Here is a 19081-nt window from a genome sequence, read left to right as displayed (position 1 = left end):
ATGGCTAGAAGCCTATTTACCTGCATCTTTAGGTGACAACACAGCACTTTGTATGGCGAAGATATGAATTTTTCAATATTTGGGTATATTTAAGGTTGTGGCTATGTACCAAATCGCCTTGTGAAGAAGCAAGGCTCCCTTGCCCAAATTCACCTGATAACAGTCTGTGAGCTGAAACTATGAAAGACTCATCAAGCTAGAGAGAAACAAATTTGTGTCAAGATGCATCACGTATGAGCAAGAACAGACAAAAAGTGTATAGATGCATTAGTTTAGTTTAGTAGAAAAAATGATCAGGAGGGACTTAGTCTACATAGTAATTGTATAAAAATCGATGTAGAATTCCAAAGAAACTAAAGTATATTTTGTCAAATATATGTAAGCACTTGGAAGGGGTACAGCCTTGAGGTTATTGAAGCTCCTGTGAAGGGGATTATGGAGAAAAATATAGTAATCAATAATAAAAGATGTGAAAAGGTGCATAGTAAGGCACATTTACTGTAGGCTAAAAATTAGTTTTATAGTAAGGGTACTCCCTTATTCAGAAATGGAAAATAATACTTCTACATAAATAGTTGCATTTGATGAATTCTTACTAAAGAGAACCTCAATGACAGCTACAGTACCGCCCACATTAAATCGGCCGTGGCATCGTGTATCGTGACAAAATATGAGGAGACTCGAGGAGTCTATCGTGATATCGTTTCCATTACGCCTATAGCAAGTATATACCTAACGTGATATCGTGCGTCGCATCGTGGTCGTAATATCGTGATAGTGTGTGCATCATTTCACTGGCACTGTATACTATCGTAATGTTATCGTTATAGCGTGAATCACGTTGCAGAACGATCGATCGTTTCATCGTGATTTGAAAGAATTGGGGTAGGCTTCTTCCTGCAGTAGATGAAATCATCAATTCAACGCAATGTGCAATAGATTTATTGCAAATTCTGATCAAAAAGTTCGGTGTGTCACCAAAATTAAGTGTCAATCGACATACAAGTTTCATAATCGCAGAACAAGTACGATAGGCCTAATGAACACACTGTAGGCCTACTCATCCAAACTCCTTCATACAAACCCCTTCTTTAAAAAAAATAGCGGTCGCAAAATATTTTCAGTTCGAACAAAACATTCGTTCTGAACTTCTTGTATGCAAGAATATCAGCCTAGGCTTTAATTGTACTAGCAAATGGTCCCAAATGTTACGATAGGGTTAATATGCATTGTAACGCTGATTATAGGCCTGCAGTAGCTTTTTCACCGTCCGGGATGCATAGGGTGGCATACTTTAGTATGTTTGAACATTGTTTTCACGATCGAATTTTGCAAGATTTTCGAGAAAATTGTTTGCTTGAAGAATGTTTTCCCGCACCATATGATATGCTCAAATAAGCAGTTTCTTTTGCATAGCATCAGTAATCGATATGATCCTGATGGCAACCCGTATTGACGCGCACATTAAAAATTATACAAAATTGGTCATAACTTCTGTTAGAAGCTTTTTTTTATTTAAATGTCATAAAGTCATTTAATTGCTTTTGGCCGGACAGTTTTGTATGGTAGCAACCTTACTTTCTGAAAATACTAGACGGTCAAGTTGATCACGAACCTGGTAGAATTTTCAAACCAGTCCAGACATGTTTGGTTTCACCAAATCCTTCATACCATGCAACAAAAGTATATTTTTTGAATATTTATGTGGTAATACTTGAATTTTTCATTTTGTTCAAACATGTGTTTAAGCATCATGTAACGTAGTTAAATACACATTCGCCCAAAATGCAATGATTAGGGGTAGTCCCAGTATATTTTATGGGTTCCGGCGTGTCTACGTTCCGACAATTGTTTTTGACTCGGAAGTTCTTTTGACCAATATTTTTGACCAATATGTTTTTGGAGTTCGGACCAATTTTTTTGTAAGACCCATAATTTTTTGGACCAAAATATTTTGATGACACAAATTGTTTTTACTCTAAAATTTTTTATGACCAATTTTTTTTCGGACAAGCAATATTTAGGTCATAAAAAACTTTGGGCCCTTTTATTTTTTGTTTCGTAAATAAAAATTGGCGCGTCCGAAAAAAATTAGTCCCCCCAAACAAATCAGGTCAGAAAAATTGTGGGTCCAAAAAGTTGATTCCACAAAAAAAAATTGGGTCCAAATAAAATTGAGTCCCCCCCCAAAAAAAAAATAGGCCGGAAAAAATTTGGGTCCAAAAAGAATGAGTCCCCCCAAAAAAATCGGGTCCGAAAAAATTGAGTCCCCCCCTAATAAATAGTTAGTGAGACAAAATTTGGGTCTAACAAAATTGATTCCACAAAGAAAATTTGGGTCCAAAAAAATTGAGTCCCCCCCAAAAAAAATAACTTAAGCCAGACAAAATTTGGGTAAAAAAAAAATGAGTCCCCCAAAAAATTGGGTCCGAAAAAATTGAATCCCCCAAAAAATTAGTCAGACAGAATTTGGGTCTAACAAAAAAATTGGGTTCAAAAAATTGTCGGAACTTAAAGAGACGTCGGAACATAGAGACGTCGGAACATAGGGTATGTCACCCTTCTTAATACATTGAGAAATTACTAGTCAAAAATATTTTGTGAAGCAAAACCGTACGATATATTTCACAAATATTGATGCTTAGATAAGTGCTTCCTCACAATCAACGAGCCGCCCCGAAATTCACTCCGCTTACGTAAAACTTCTATATATATATAACACGTGGAAAAACCAAGTTTTTACACACATAATTCCCATTGACATTGTTTACGGAACATAAATAGGTCAACGACATTCGAACTTGGCAACTTGCCCAAGTTCATTGCACCGTGGGAACGACACAACAAATTGTACATGATTGTACATTTTCCCGCCATCTGGACGCCCGAGTGTAACTTTTGATGTAATATGCAAATTATTAATGGTACTGTGCGGTTAAAACTTAACCTATTGTGACACATACAAATTTTGGGAAGTTGTTGTAGATGTTACTTTTGTATCAAATGTAAAGTACTGTATGGTACTATAATTAATAAAAGACGCTTTTCCTCAGGTGGTAGGGAAAAGGGGTATTTCGGTGAACTCGATCTCTTTGTATAGTATTTGGATACTTAAAATGACCATGTACTGTACATGCAGTTTCAATTCTATTTAGTAAGCTGTTCTTCGCATTTTTATCCTTTGTGGATCTTTATTGGAATAAATACGAAATGTATTTTTTGACGCCAGTATTTAAAGGTAAGCATTTTTTAAATTGTTGACTGAGCTTCAAAATCCATTTTCTAAAAAGTCGGTTTTAATGAAGGTTTTATCAAATATAGCTAGGGTAGGAAAATATTAATTAACCACATTAAAGAAAGTTTTTATATTATCCAAATAAAATACATGTTTCTCGTACTGAGATCTGAAAAAAAAACAGGCTGACGTTTTTCTTCTTTTCATGCGCTAATACTAGTTTGGAATATGTGGCAACCTTAACAAAATAATTTTTAAGGTTAGTTAGATTTCTTGAATCCGAATAGAGACTCGGGAATCAGGAAAAGGGAGGCCCCTTGCGCGGACGATGAAGATGTTTTGTTTTTAACCGGCACTGCTTCAAAGTTGTTGGGTGGAATTTTTTTCCCTTTTCATTCAGTTCGAACCAACGATAAATTATATGAAAACTTAACACAAGAAAGGCTTAGTAGTACTTTATTATTCTTCAAAATGTTGCCAACTATTCAAAGTAACGTGGAACATAAAATCTACAACTAACACTACTAGTAACCGAAAAGTCGCTATCCGTACGTAACGTTACTGTTGTTAAATAAAAAGTTAAACGTGTAAAGTTGTGAACTGACATCAAAAGTTTTCAAGGCGGAACTCCTGTAAAGATCGATTTTCGCACAGTAGAGTAGGAACTTCATGATACACGATATTACGACTTAACGAAATATTGTGAATAATAAAAACCCAAAGCCCAAACGAAGTTACGAATTGTGATGCGCTCAACTTGAAATCACGATCTCACGATATAACGTGTTAGCGTGAATGTAGCAGTCATGTTTGCTATCGTGAAGGCTTGGTATCACGATATAGCGTGTGATCGTGGTATATCGTGGTAGCGTGGTAGCGTGTACAAAAATTTTACAGTAGTCAGGTTTCACGATAGAAAACGATAGAAAAAGATAAGGGCATCACGATACACGATGCCACGGCCGATTTAATGTGAACGGTACTGTAAATTCTTGTCAATTTCATATTCTCACAACCTGATACATTTGGAATGTTCGCTTACCTACAGTAGTAAGCGAACATTCCAAATGTATCAGGTTGTGAGAATATGAAATTGACAAGAATTTATAAAAAAAGTAAAGCTTTTGAAGTATAGTTTGCTGCACGGTATGAAATCACAGACCACCTACAGTCCGGTGATCACATTCGCTAGGGTAGAATTGATGCTTTCAAGATATATACTGTAGGCCACATTCTTGATAAAAATCTTGAGTAGGGATAATACATGAGATCCAGGGGTTTTATCAGTGTGGAATATATTTCTCTCCAATGAACAAGTATCACTTTGGCCACCACCAGAATACCCTGTAAATAGGCTTTTTCTGACTGCAGAGATTGAAATCAATTAGATTGAATTATGAATGTTTCTCTATAAATGACCTTTGATAATATGTATAGTCAGTATTGCGAAGTTCGCCATACTGCGAAAATCGGCCACCCTTAAGAAACACACGATTTCACCATGACAACCTATAGCAACAGCCAATTTCACGAAAAATTACGAAGCTACAATTATTTTCTCTCCAAAATGACCCGTGTGCAAGAAATTACTTACATATTTGTCAATAAAATGACGAAAGATCTATGAAGTCTGTTATAATTACTGAAAAAGCAACAGCGCCACCAATTTTTACCAGCGCCACACTGTAGGTTGCGTGGCCGAAATTCGCAATACTCTAGCAAGAAATACCAGTTCCACAATCACGAAGAATTTTCTTGGAAAACAACGTGAAAACAGTTTGCAGGAAAGAAAGTTTGGCCGTGTATCGTACTAAAACACAATTTTCCCACCATATGAAGTATATTTTCTGGTGATTTATACCAGAAGATTTAGTTTTGGGGTGTTTTAAGTCTTAAGTGGGCGAACTTCGAAGTCACCATCCTACTACATACTGTACCTGTAGTTGTGGGTTTTGCAATGAAAACTAATAGTTACATCAGGAGGGGAAGGAGGAGAGTGGAGGGACTCTCATAGCTTTTACTTATTGAACAAGAGCAGTGGCTGAGCCAGGATCTTTTCAGTGGGGAGCGCTGGGGGGGGGCTTGAACATTTCCTGGGGGGCTTGACCATTTTCTTGTTACTATCTAAGCGGAGCGCCACCATGAGTTGGCGCGCAGCGTACCAAATTTTTTTAGCTAAAAAGGCCTCCTAGATCGTTGGAAATGACACTTCCCAGGCCTTCTAAGCTGCTCTAAAGTTTTCATCCTATATTTTGAGATCCCATGTTTTGATATGGTCATCAAATAGTTTAGTGAAATAAAAAAAAACAATCTGGTAAGTTACTTTGAAATATCATGACATATCTTTTGTGAGTTTGACACCGGCATTGACATTTTTCGACAAATCTGCAAATTGCGCGTGGAAAATAAAGAAAGATTGACCGGGCTTTCAGCCAAGTAACATACTGAAATGACCGAACTATATGTCAAACTGACATCAAAGATTGCGTCTGAAATATCATTAGGGTGATAGACTGATTGGCCAGCAGTGGCGGAGCTAGGGGTATTGGTCAGGGGGGGGGCGAGGATGGCCTGTAGGGGCGCTTTCGACACTATCTAAGCGGAGCGCCACCACAGGTTGGCGTGGAGCGTACAGAATTTTTTTGAGTAAAGATATTCCCTAGATCGCCGGAAATGACCCTTTTCCGGGCCTTGCTAATTTGCAGTGAAAGAAGAATAAATATGTGTCATCGCCAATTGTGACAAGTCGGAAGTTTATATGGGTGTTGAAAGTAAATGCGCTTCATCACAATCCCTCTTGTATCTTGTGAGTGCTCATGTTTTTGAAAAAATAGATCGAAAACCCTGTACAGTTCTTGGAAAGAGTTTCGTACAACAGAATTAAGTGCCGATAAATACCGCCGTACGTTAGAGCAATTTGTCAGTAATCTACACCAACAAAATGTGACAAATGTCGATAGGTAGATGAGAGTGCAATAAAAAAGTCAATCGCGAATAAGTAAAAATTGCTAAAAAGCTGAAAAGGGCGCCAGCAGTCCATTTGAGTCCGTCAGGGGGGGGGGCATCCGCTCCCCTGACTGTTTGGACGCTCCGCCACTGTTGGCCGGCAGTTCTCAGCGATAGTGTTGTCTCCTTTCTTGAAAATTTGTTTTTTTAGAGGTTTTGAGAGCATCAGGGTACGTCCCAGAAGTGAAAACCCGATTGAAAGTGTAACAGGGTATCGAGGCAATGACGCGAGCAATGATGTGAGAAACGTGTATGATGTCAGCATTTTTAACCTTTTAACATCTTCTTTGGCATTCAAGTACCTGGAAACCACCTTTCTATAAGGGTATAGTATTGCTCACTAGCTTATTTGATCAGTTAATGCGCACTGGTTACAAGATAATGATTGGCTGTTTGTATTAGTATTTATTTGTATGTTAGGGATTATGGATATTTTAAAAAAGAGTGACAATGGCAAAGTTTGCCCGAACAGTCGAACACACAGATTCAGTTGTAAACATTATGTGTGTTGTAGTCTTGTAGAGCAGGAATTACAGTATACTGTATTATTCGACGGCCGTTAACATGCGTTTTCAGTACAGTGCGACTACTGTAGACTTCTCGGCCTACAGTATGCGCTATGTCACGTCAGGTTTTTCAGCAACTATAGCCTACTGCCGGTCAGCGGTCGAAGGGTCGTTCATGAATGGTCATCATGGAGATTCGAGACCATTCAGACCAATGATATATTTTTCGCATGTCGTGCATGTAATTTTTTTTTCGACACCCAAAATCCCACTGGGGGGGCGACAAGCTTTCATGGGGGGCTGTCACCCCCCCACGCCCCCCGTAGCTACGCCACTGAACAAAAGCAATGTAGCATGCTCGCTTGCATGCAATACTACACATGTATATATGGAGTTAACACCCCATGTGGGCACAAAGGGACAATTGTTTCAAACTATCATGAATAAATATTGGCAGTATTAATACTCAGATCTTTTGTTATGACACATGAATTTATAATACACTTAGCTGGTTAGATATGTTGTGCTTCAACAGTATTAATCTGCAGGTACTTTTCTAGCCTGTTAATTCAGTGTTTGAGTAGATTTTGCTACTTTGTTTGACCAGGTTATAAGATCTACCTACTAAAATAGCAAAAACGCATTAATCAGTAAACGTCTATGATATGGAGGAAAATTGTCTAACAAAAAGTGCTTCTTAGTCAAGAAAGAAATGTACACTGCAATGTTATTTGCTTGTGATTGAAAACACTGTGTTTATTGTGAAGATTTATCTGGGCGGAAAAGCAGGATGGAGTCATAAAGTAATTTACTTCAAAGTTGAATTGATGTTTGTTTGTTGAAACAACTTGGGAGGCTGCCATCTTTTGATCAATAGCAGAGACATTGATTTGATATGTGTACGTCTAGTATGTATGTATGTGCTGGTAATTGGTAAAACCATTCTGCAAAATGGACAACTGCAGTAAATGTTAAAAGCCATTTTTAAATTATGACAATGTAAACAGCACATGTGTGGATACTATACTGTGGATTGGTTGGGGCAAACTGTTGCACACATTGCATATATATATACTGTAGTCAAGTATCAAATTACAAATTTTCAGTCCAATAATGAAAAATACTTTTTCTTTAATTTTCCTTCTTCAGGATGTCTTTGCGAAATCTCAAGCCAAAGATATTTCTTTGATAAAATCTTTCCTGAGCACTCAAGATGGAGGGTAAGATATTATATAACTTTGGCACCAAGTATATATGTAACAGAATGGTTGTTTCCCTGGAGATCAGAGAAGTAGCGAGACATATATTATTCCTTTGTGGGGGGGTGGGGGGGGGCGGGGGCAGGCATGACCTTTTCTCCACAAGAAAACAACACATTTCTGTGTTTTCTTTGGGAAGGGGTGGGGGTTGGCCTGAGAGGAATATGCTAGATGTCAAATAATGGTCACTTTTTTTTTCTTCTTTGAGATTTATTTGTAATTCATTAATGTGAACACTTACACACTTCATAATCTGGAAATAATTGGAAAAAGAACTAAACTGTTTCCCCTCCCCCCCCCCAAAAAAAAAGAAGCAATATTAATCATGCTAAAAGTTTAGCTAATATTGATCCATTTTGTTTGGAATTTTTTCAAAATCTTGGGTCGTTGTATTTGACCCTTAATTGGAGAGGTACAATAATCTGTTAAATAAATACTGTAGTCCGTGATATTCAAATTGTCTGCTTGGTGACCCATATTTGCACTCTCATCACCTTGGCTACTCTTGAGAGGCATTTAGAGGTTTCATATTCCCCTATGGGGTTTCTTGATATGGTTAGGGATGCTATGTTGCAAAATAGTATTATGTTTAAAACTTTGAAGTAATATATGTTCCCATTTTTTCCACTTTATTTTCTCACAAATAATTGTAATCGTTTTTCCCTTCCGAATCTGGCCCTGACTGTCTGAAACATTTTGGTGCCATGCACTTTGATTACGGGGGATTTAGTCCCAACTAACTTGCTCCAAGAGATGATGAAATTAGGCGTTTAACTTAATTTTCTGTACGTGTACTGAACTACTGTAAGTGGTGCACACCTTAACTCGATAATTTACAGTAGGAAACCTGGGATTTACTGAAATATCGTTTCAGTTATAAGACAAAGGGGTACACAATGTGTAAATATTATCTGACATGGTCAGAATATCACAAAATGCTCATCTTAAACATTACTGAATAGTACAAAATTACTGTTATATCCATACTGTCCTTTAACAACAATGTACAGGTAGGTAAAGACTAGTAAAAGCAACCAGCTTTGAGTTAGGAAATTCAGAGTACTGGCTACTGTGGGTACAATACTGTAGGAATAAATCAAACAACCAAAAAACCAAAGCATAATGCTGTACATATATACTTAGAAATAGACAATGGTCTACTGTAGCTTGCTCTACTGTGGAAACATTAATTTGATGTGCACATAGAGACAGATGAATTTTAGTCACCGGTGCTAGACATTTACCTCGATTGCTTCATTACGTTCCCCAGCATATAGCCAATACGACTGTGAACTGAAGTCAATCTTCATTTACTGTACCCATGCATGCCTCTGCCTGACATTTCCGTTCAACCCTTTTGGACGCAAAATGCGTGATGAACATTTGTTTTGAATGTTTCATTTGTTTCAAGTTTCTGCGAATGTGCCAAACTTTGGCAAACAAAAGGTGTGATTATGTACTTAATAGTGTATAGAATTGTACCAAAACAGATGGTTCAGACAGTCGAGTCTGATTATAGTACCAAAACAGATGGTTCAGACAGACAAGCCTGAATGCATAATGAGGCATCGATATTATTATACGATCGGACTCAATAGTTCTCTGATTCAAACTGATACAGACTGTGTCAATTCTCTACCAATAATTCAGAATATCTACCACATTAGCTATTGAAAATGCATTACGAGTTGAACTTGTAGCACTTGTGATGTCTGATAAAAATGCAGAAATGATCAAGAAATACAGATGCATGATTAATTTGTTACTTACTTGGATTAAAAAATTGCACAGAAATTGGGACATCTGCAGGCATATAGATCATATTATTCTGAAATTCCAATTAGAAAAAAATGTAATCAAATTTATAAGTCTCTGCGTTTATGAGCAAAAACTTTTGGAAGCGACAAATTTGTTAGAACTGTGGCATGTCAGTGCTTTTTCACATGTACAGGACATTAAATATAATTTCTAAAGAATCTTGAGGTTAAAACATGTTAATGACATTTTACCCAGTCATAATTGGTGTCAAAGTGTTTTTTTTTTTATCATCATTTTGATGTGATTGATATGTATGTATCTGTCTGTCATCAAGATATAGCTTTTCAATTTGGAAATGGATTTGCCTGAGGTGAAATTACGGTATCTACCTACAGTAGGTACGTAGGGATTGACTCAGTAAGTACATGATACAAGTTGTGAGGTTATAGCCCAAGGGTTTGGGGCACCTCCTACTGTAACTAATAAGTTTGATGTCACACTTTATAATTCCTTTTGCTTTGAAGAAGAAATGTTTTCTGAAACTATGATTGGTTATGATTGGAACTATTTTTGATTAAAATTTATGTCCCGTCATATTTTCTCAGGACCTGGGATTGTGGTTTGTGAAAATTTGGCTTTAATTAATCTTTTAGTGTGCTTTTCAATATTTTTGCAGGACCTGGGATTGGGGTAGGCATGATGGGGGGGGGGGAGGGGATGGGTGGCATGTTAGGTACGGTATATGTTATGGGTGCTAATCTGTTTTCTATGTGCAGATTCCATACATGTTACAGTCTGACAAATTTGCAATTTCCTTTCATTACTTTACTCTGATATTAAACTTTGTGAAAATTTTGCTTTAATTAATCTTTTAGTGTGCTTTTCAATTGGCAAAAGAGATTTACAAAGTTTTGCACAAAGAGACCAAACTCAAGTGCACAAAGCCTACCAAAGACGTTGAACTCTATCTTTGAAATGTGATCAAAGATTGATTAAAAATTTCAACCAAGATTGATTTTGTTTTTTCCTTTTCTTTTAAACCTGTCCGGGCTGTGAGATCTAAATTATTAGTCACCCTTGCTTTTGATGTGAATTTCAATAAAATGATTGATTATGAAAAGAGATACAACTTACATACAAGTTTCTGTTTATTTGAACCAAATTGTTCTTAAAACCTTTCATAATGTGAATCAATAGGACTCTAAGGTTATTAAGTCTACTTGATCATGCTCTGTATCTTTGTGCATTCTTTACTCCTTTGTGAATGATCTCTTTGTTTGGATTCGATTTCTCATTCGCAGGGAAGGAGAAAAGAAATTAGCGTTGGACCAAGCGTTCCGAGACCGTCTACAGGGTTTCATTGTGAGTAGTGTGTGTACAGTGTATTATTACTCAATGGAAAGTAGAGAGACATGTATGATATACAGTATACTGTACACTTTAATTCACTTGCTTTAATTAATACGTGCCTCCTCACAACATTCACACTCTAGCTGTGTACTATCTAGAGCAGGAGTGGGCAACCTACGGCCTGCGGGCCACATGCGGCCCACCAGTGATTTTTTGCGGCTCGTGAGATGTCTCAAGAAAAATTAAACAAATCAATCTATTTACATCATCACAAAAACGATCTAGCTTAGAGTTTATCGGCACTAATGATGCTGTCAGGTAGGCCTATTATCCCCATTAATTATCAACTGTACTGCATTGACATTATGTTTTTGTGAATACAGATCAAGTACACACACCTATCACTTGAAAGTCCTCGGAATCAAAGGTTTGAAATCAAAAGCAGGTCGTTGGTTAGGTGCGGCCAAGTCAATTTTTCACCCCTTATATCTGGCCCATTCATTCAAAAAGGTTGCCCACCTCTGATCTAGAGTGAAAGGGTAAACCGAAGTGTCATTCTACCTCCCGAAGTGTCAGGCAGTGTTCTCAGTATGTAAATGAATTTTGATTTCAATCTGTTTGAATCCACTTTTAAAGCACTGTTTCTCTCTTCCAGGCAAATCTCAGTGTTCATTTCAGTGATATATGTGTTGAACTTAATATTAAATGGGAATGTTCTTGGTTTTGAGCCTAGATGCAAAGTCAACGTATACTGTAAACTGTATGGAATAGACCTACAGTACAGCAGTCTTTGCATAGCCGACTTTACATAGTAGAATTTGCATAGTAAACTTTGCATTGTCATACAGTATATATGTTAATATTAGGTTTGTCATGACTTTGTGCATAGTTTTGTTTTAAGTAATCATGTTTTTTTTTCTCTAGCTGATAGTGGTAGATAACAAAATGATACTTAAAAGGGGAGGGCCGGGGGGGAGGGGGGGGGGTGAGAGGAACAGTTCTCTGCTGGACCACAAGATAGTGAGGGATGGTTGGCAACGGGTATCGAAGATGAAGATGTACACAATTAAGATAGGTTGACCTGAGGTTGCCGGCTACCATGGTAGATCAGTGTCAAAGGGTTACCAGGTCATGCTGTACTTCGTAGAGAGAGTGCAAAAGTTGTGAGGAGACAGACCTGTAAGTTTTGTTACTCGTAGTCTATACGTACAAACCCAGTCAATAGTTTTGGAATCTGCACCATGTACAAGCTCATGCATGTTCATAAGAAGGAATGCACCTGCAAGACTGCTTGTAATATAAATTGCAAGGCCGTGTAGATTCGCCTGGTATTCAACTTCTAGTGGTGGAACACCTTTCAGGGTTGCCAAGATATTTTTGGAGGGTTGCGAAAATTGTGGAAGAATACAATTTGCCAACGTATGTGGAAAAATCAGGTCTATAGTTTCACAGTGTTAGCCACTTAATACACCCATATGCCAAAAAAATCTAGTAGCTAACATCAAAGTCAAAAGTTGCATTTACATTGAATTAATTAATTATACAAAAGCAATGTCACTTTTCTACTGGCAGCAAAATGCAAACTGTGCCCCCTATTTCTACTGGTAAAGGTCAAGCTTCACTGGCATTAACTGAGGATAAAATATGCCAAAACTTGGTGACCTGAAAAATCATGAGCACAAATTGCTGGTATACTTCAAAAGTTCCCAAACATAAAAAGCACCCTTAATCATTTAAAAATTTCCTCCCCCAAACAATGGGGGTCAAACAAACAAAAATTTTGAATACCAAGGGTTTACTTAGTTGTTATTGCTACAGATCTTTAGAGGAAGTCCTAATATTGTCAAACAGTTGGAATAGTTGGAAGAGTTGTCGGTCTATTCTATCTATCACTTCCTTCCGTCAAGCTATACATAGTGAATCTTACCTTTCCTAAATAATGGATTGTGCCATACACATTCTTGAGATTAACTGTAAAGTGTTTTTTTTATATAATTTTTTTTTATAAGGGGGGGGGGGAGAGGGTGGTTGACTCCATTCCCAAAGGAATGAAGAAAGGTCAATTTGTGAAGAAAGAGCCATTAGTTTTGTCACCATATCACTTACAGTACATTCCTTCATGATTTGCACCCTCACCCCCCTAAGGATACATCTATTGATGGTCCAAGCAACAGGTAAGGATTTCTTTTAAGTTGGCAGCTCCATTCCTATAGAACTACCTAACAAAATAAGTGAAATAAGTGAAATAAAACATGTGGCAGATGTGAGAACTCAAAGTTCACTTGAATGTTTATTATCATAAAGTATTTATGAGCCACTAGCTTCAGTTTTATCCCCTGGGGGTCGTGAGGTTACAGGGGAAGCCATGTACTGTAAACATGTTGTGGGAAATAAAACAATGTACAGTACATGTGCATTGTCCATCCATGATAAGTTGCATTGAAATATATATATTCCTAAAGAATGTAGGCTCTAGATAAAACACTGTATTTAATATCAGAAGGTTTGATAGTCCGCATTAAATAACACTTTGTAAACCTTTTCGCAGATCGCAAATAATCGATCACTATTCTGCTTACATATATGCAACAATTTCTCATGAATCTGTGCCTAACATGTTTATGGTCCTTTACAAAGTTGTATTGTACTGTAGGCTGCCAACACATCGTACAGTATTTGAGATAATGAAATTCCCAAATGTCATGTTTTTCCATACATGGAGGTTCCTGACATTGCAAGATATTCCAGTTATAGCACTGATTGTAGCTTTAACTCAGATGACTTGCTTTAGAACAACAATGCAGTTATTACCAATTTGCCAGGGTTGGCATTTTCCCGGGAAAAACCTGTTTTTCCCACTAAGCGGTAAAAACCAGGTAAAAACCGGGAAAATTTTTTCATATTGCACATGTATAGTTATTCTGTCACGATCTCTTTAGCAGTATGCATTTCCTATTGCCCAAACCATTATAGGTCTACACTGGGACACTCACCCCTCCAAATTCTTCAGGCCTATTATGTGCTCAGACAGTTCATTCAATTAATACAGTAGGCAACAGTCTATTGAGGTGAACTTCAATCCAGGGGGCTCAATAGAAACTGCTTTGACACTATGTAAGGCACATGGGCCCAATTTAAGTATTAAACGCACAATGGCCCTATCGAGCCATTCACACAACCCAACTGTTTACCTTGATGCAAACATGGTCCAGTTATTATACAACTTCATGCATGAGTAATTAAACACTTTGAGGTGGACAGGTGAGGTGATACTGGGCACTTCCTGTGTATACGCTAACTGAAGAGGTAAGAGTATCAACAACACAGGTTACTATTCCAGATGTTACTTATTCTCAAATTAGTTGATGTCACAACAGTCACATAGTACAGTGCCTATAAGTAATATAAGCATAGTACAGTGCCTAGTGCAAAGTGTGAACAGAGTACAGTTTATCGCAGACATGAAGTGATCGTTCTTGGATGTGAATCATCATTTGAGCATCCAATATATTATTTATTTGAATTATTTATAATAGTCTAATCAGTAAACTCACAAAGTTATAGATCATGGCTGTTCTTTGGATGTAACCTAACCCCCTACCATTAGATGCCATTTTCTTGTAGTTTCTATGCTCCTCCACAGGTTCCACATGAATTTTTAGGAATTCTATATAATTTGAGGTTTTTCCCAGTTTTTCCCACTTATAGGTGGGAAAAACCTCCCGGTAAAAACCTGGTTTTTATCAGGCGGTAAAAACCACCCGGTAAAAACCGGCCAACCCTGCAATTTGCAGGGTCAGGCTGCAAATTGGTCAGGGGCAGGTGGTGTGGATTGTCATTGAGAGGGATATAGTACATGTACACGCAGGAAGTTAAAAGAAAACGTGTCTATTTATTTATTTATTTTATTTGTTTTGCCACAAAAGTACAAAAGTGGAGGGCAGTCTTCCATAAAGCTTAAAAGCTTAACAATGTGGAAGACTCCCTGAAGAAAGAAAAGAAAAGAAAAAGAAAAATATATATATACATACATAATATAAATATAAATTGAATGTTCAATATATAGTAATTACATACAGGTATAATTTGGTAGTAGTCAGTAACTAGCTATTATTTCCTTGCATAACCACTTCTTAAAGGATGTGACTGACTTTTTACTGTACTCTTTAAATCGTTCGTTGGAAGATTCCATGTTTTTGTTGCACGGTTTGTAGGCTTCAAGTTCCATTAAAGTTTATAGAGATATAATTCTTTGAACAATTAACATAATTGCGGGGGTGGGGGGGGGACCGTTTAAAAGCATTGATTTGGTTTGAGGCTCACATGCTGTGGAACTGTCTTTGATCTTGAACAAATGAACCTAAGATCACCTAGCTATTAGTGTGCACACGTGAACCTACCACACCTAGCTGCTAGTGCACTTGAACCTAAGATTACCTACAGTAGCTGTTAGTGCACTTGAACATATGGTTACCTAGCTGCAAGTGTACTTGAACCTATGATTACCTAGCCAAAGCGTGACACATTACATTTGCATGTACATATTTGGTAATATGACATTCTCTCTGTCAACACTTTTGAAGTCTAACCTTTGCTCCAGTGTGATAGTTTGGTCTATGGATCAAGAATTGTCATTCAACATACCTGTTATATTACAAACTGTACTAAACATGCATTTTCTGACCTGCACATGATACAGTGTGGTAACTGTGTAATATAGATGCTAGATAATGCACTGCAAATGCCACAGTGTGCTCTTCTCTCTGTCAAAAGTCACATTTGACAGCGTTCACATTTGACAGATTGACAGCATTTTTTGTTACTGTGATCAGCAAGGGCTATCTGTTATTCAGTATGAAAGTGAACATTCTTGCTTGATATTCACCAGGGATGTGCTTACCCCGGGCAGCGGGTGGCAGCACAAGGCAGTTCTGAATGCCGCCCAGCACAAACAGTATTTTAAACATTTCCGCCCGGCACTTTTTTTTGATGATTAATTTAACAAATTTTACCATTACCAAAATATGGGTGAATACTTGGCACAGAAGTTAGCATCAGAATAGGAAAAAGATAGCACAGTTTGCCATCCAAGCATAATTTATTTGCAAACAATTTTCATAAAGGGAAGGAGGGTGCACCCTCACCCCTTAGACCCCTCCCCAAGGACCCTGACCACATCCCTGCTTCACCCAAGGACTTCCAAGGATCACATTACTGCACAAATCTGAGCACATTACTGCTTTACTGTGAAGAACAGTAATGTCATTACATAATGTAAAGCTATAAGTGTACATGTGCAAGCAATTACAATCTTTATTCGCAATATATATACAGTATATACGATCGATGCTGTCATGCACAGGCTGACAGTTTGTTATTCTATGGTAGGGCGATAGAACAGCGTATACCATTTGGTACCCGAGGACTTGACGTTCAACACTCTCTCTCTCTCTAGTCGACAGAAGTCGGAATCATGTGAGATTTGCCCATTTATTTCTGTCCCTCATCAAGTTAGGAAGATCAGTTTGAAGCACCCCGATGTCCCTAGCAACTACATCTATATAGCTGAGCTTATGTTTTCCCCTATTTCTCCTTCCATGTTTTGGTGTCCACATGATAAGTTGAGAGACTGGTTCCTTGGTGTTCCTGTATGAGTGCCCTGCTAGTTTGAGACGGCGTTGTTGTATCTTACAGGATAGTTTTGGTTCGTTGCCATACAGTTCAGTATTTGTCATATGCTGACTCCAATGTACATTTAAACATTTCCGTAAAAGTCTTGTGTAGCACCCATCTAGTTTTGCTTCCAATTCCTTCGTAACTGTCCATGTATCGGAGCCATACATGATGACAGACTGTACAGTTGATTTAAAAATGTCTAGTTTGGTCTTTCTGTTGAGGCCAGATTTCCACACAGTGTCCATTTATTACAAGCAGACCATGCCATGCCAATTCTTTTGTTGATTTCACTTTTACTGTCTCTCACAAGGGAACCAAGGTACTTGTAGTTGTCGACTTCATTTAGTTTTGCACCACTACTTATTTTGATGTCGATTTTGTCCTGGGTTTTGATGTTGACTGTGAGATATTCAGTTTTTGACTCATTAAGTCTAAGGCCCACACTTCTAGCATGCTTTTCAACCTTTTGCAGTAGCTCTTGACCGTTGTGCTGATCATCACTACATAGGACAATATCATCCGCAAAATCTAGATCACATACAGTAGGACTTCTTTTGGATATCTTGAGCTTCTTCTTTGGTTGAGTGTGAAGCCTAGTTGCTCTGCATTTATGGTTGATTTCCTCATTATGTAGTCAAGTACGATAATGAATAAAAACGGGGCCAGAGTATCGCCCTGTAAAACTCCTGCTTTGATTTGGAAAGGATCAGTATCACCGTCGGGTGAGAGAACGATGACTTCGGTGTTTTTGTACATAACTTGGATGGCACTGACCATTTTTTCCGGTATTCCATAAGCCCTGAGTATTTTGAACATTTTTCCTCTATGAATCGAGTCGAATGCCTTGCGAAAGTCAACGAAGTTTGCCATGAGGGGGAGATTGTGAATATCTGCTTCCTCTAATATGCGCCTCAATGCTAGGATGTGTCCAGCAGTACTCCTACCCTTTCTAAATCCATTTTGGTTCCATCTAAGCTTTTCTTCGACAGGGCTTCTGCATCTGTTCAGTATGAGTCTATTGTATATCTTAGCTGCCATTGGTGTCAGGCTTATTCCCCTGTAGTTACGGTGGTCAGGCTAAGGTTTCCCTTTTGAGGTAAGGGAACTATGGCACTCCTTGCGAATTCAATTGGTTTTGGGCTGAGTCTAGTATGAAGTTACACAGAGTCAAGAGAAAAACTTTGAACTCGTCAATTTTCCAGAATTCTAGCGGTATTTCGTCAAGACCTGGCGCTTTGCCTGCCTTTGTAGCCTTGAGAACTGCATTGAGCTCATCCATAGTGAAAGACTCTGTAGATATTTCTAGGTCACCGTCTGAAATGATTTCAATGTCTTCACTGCCATCTAGTATTGAAAGTTCTTCTCCAAGTAATGCTTCAAAGTGGTTTTTCCACTGCTTCTGTCTTTCTTCAGGTGTATTGCCATTCAGCCTCCCTTGGGTTGTTGCTTTCCTACCGGTTACATGGTCTATTATTTTCCAGGCTACTGATGGATCGTTACAGTTAAAGTTGCCAGATATTTCATCAAACCTTTCTTTGTATTAGTTATTTTCTGCTATTTTGTATGCTTCTGAGAGCTGGCTTTTCAGATTTTGTACCTCATTCTGTTCGGTTGCTGTCTGCAGTTTTTCTCTTATGTCCACAACTGACTTAATGTTGTACAGGGCTGCTGTCTTTGTTCTGCGCTTCCTTTTTGGGAGTAGTTTTGGGGCTACCTCTTTATTTGCTTGTACTAGGTAACTGTACTCTTCACAGGGGTCTGTAGCATTGGTAGACAGTACAGAAAATCTGTTTTTAACTGCAATGGTGAATTTCTTCTGCACTTCTGCATCTGTTCGAAGCACTTTCCAGTCTAGAACTGTTCTCTTTTGAGTTGATTGTTTTGGTGCTCTTAGGCTGAAAACTATGCGGCAAGTGAGGATATGATGATCAGAACCAACGCTTCCGAATGAGCTGTAGGCTTCAATATTTTGAACGCTATTCTTCCATTTAGATCTCACAAAGATGAAATATAGCTGGGCACTGTAGCCTGATGGATATGTGAAGGTCCACAATTTCCCTTTGTGTTTTTGGAATTTTAGGTTGATAGGTATGAGGTCTGTTTCATTGATGAGGTCCAGCAGTAATTCACCATTTCGATTTGTCTCTGCATGGAATGTACAGTATACTTGCCATCGGAATGACCAACCTTGGCATTCATGTCCCCTCCGATTAAAAGAAAATTGTGTTTTGGAATTTCATTGATGGCTGCTATGAGGTCCTTGTAGAATGTTTTTGTTTTTTCTTCGCAGC

The 19081-nt window shown here is 38.0% G+C and overlaps 1 protein-coding gene across 1 annotated transcript in view; it reads left to right on the top strand.

Moving 5' to 3' along the window:
* The window catches only part of LOC139974351 (THO complex subunit 1-like), a 78878-nt gene that overhangs the window by 534 nt on the left and 59263 nt on the right, over positions 1 to 19081 (top strand). Inside the window, exons 2-3 of the mRNA XM_071981413.1 lie at positions 7897 to 7967; positions 11066 to 11126. Coding sequence (XP_071837514.1) covers positions 7897 to 7967; positions 11066 to 11126 — 132 coding nt within the window. The remainder of the gene's footprint in view (positions 1 to 7896; positions 7968 to 11065; positions 11127 to 19081) is intronic.

Source organism: Apostichopus japonicus, chromosome 9 (assembly GCF_037975245.1).
Source record: "Apostichopus japonicus isolate 1M-3 chromosome 9, ASM3797524v1, whole genome shotgun sequence".
Taxonomy (NCBI): Eukaryota; Metazoa; Echinodermata; class Holothuroidea; order Aspidochirotida; family Stichopodidae; genus Apostichopus; species Apostichopus japonicus.
The sequence above is the reverse complement of the archived record's forward strand: the minus strand, read 5'-3'. Positions and strand labels throughout refer to the sequence as shown.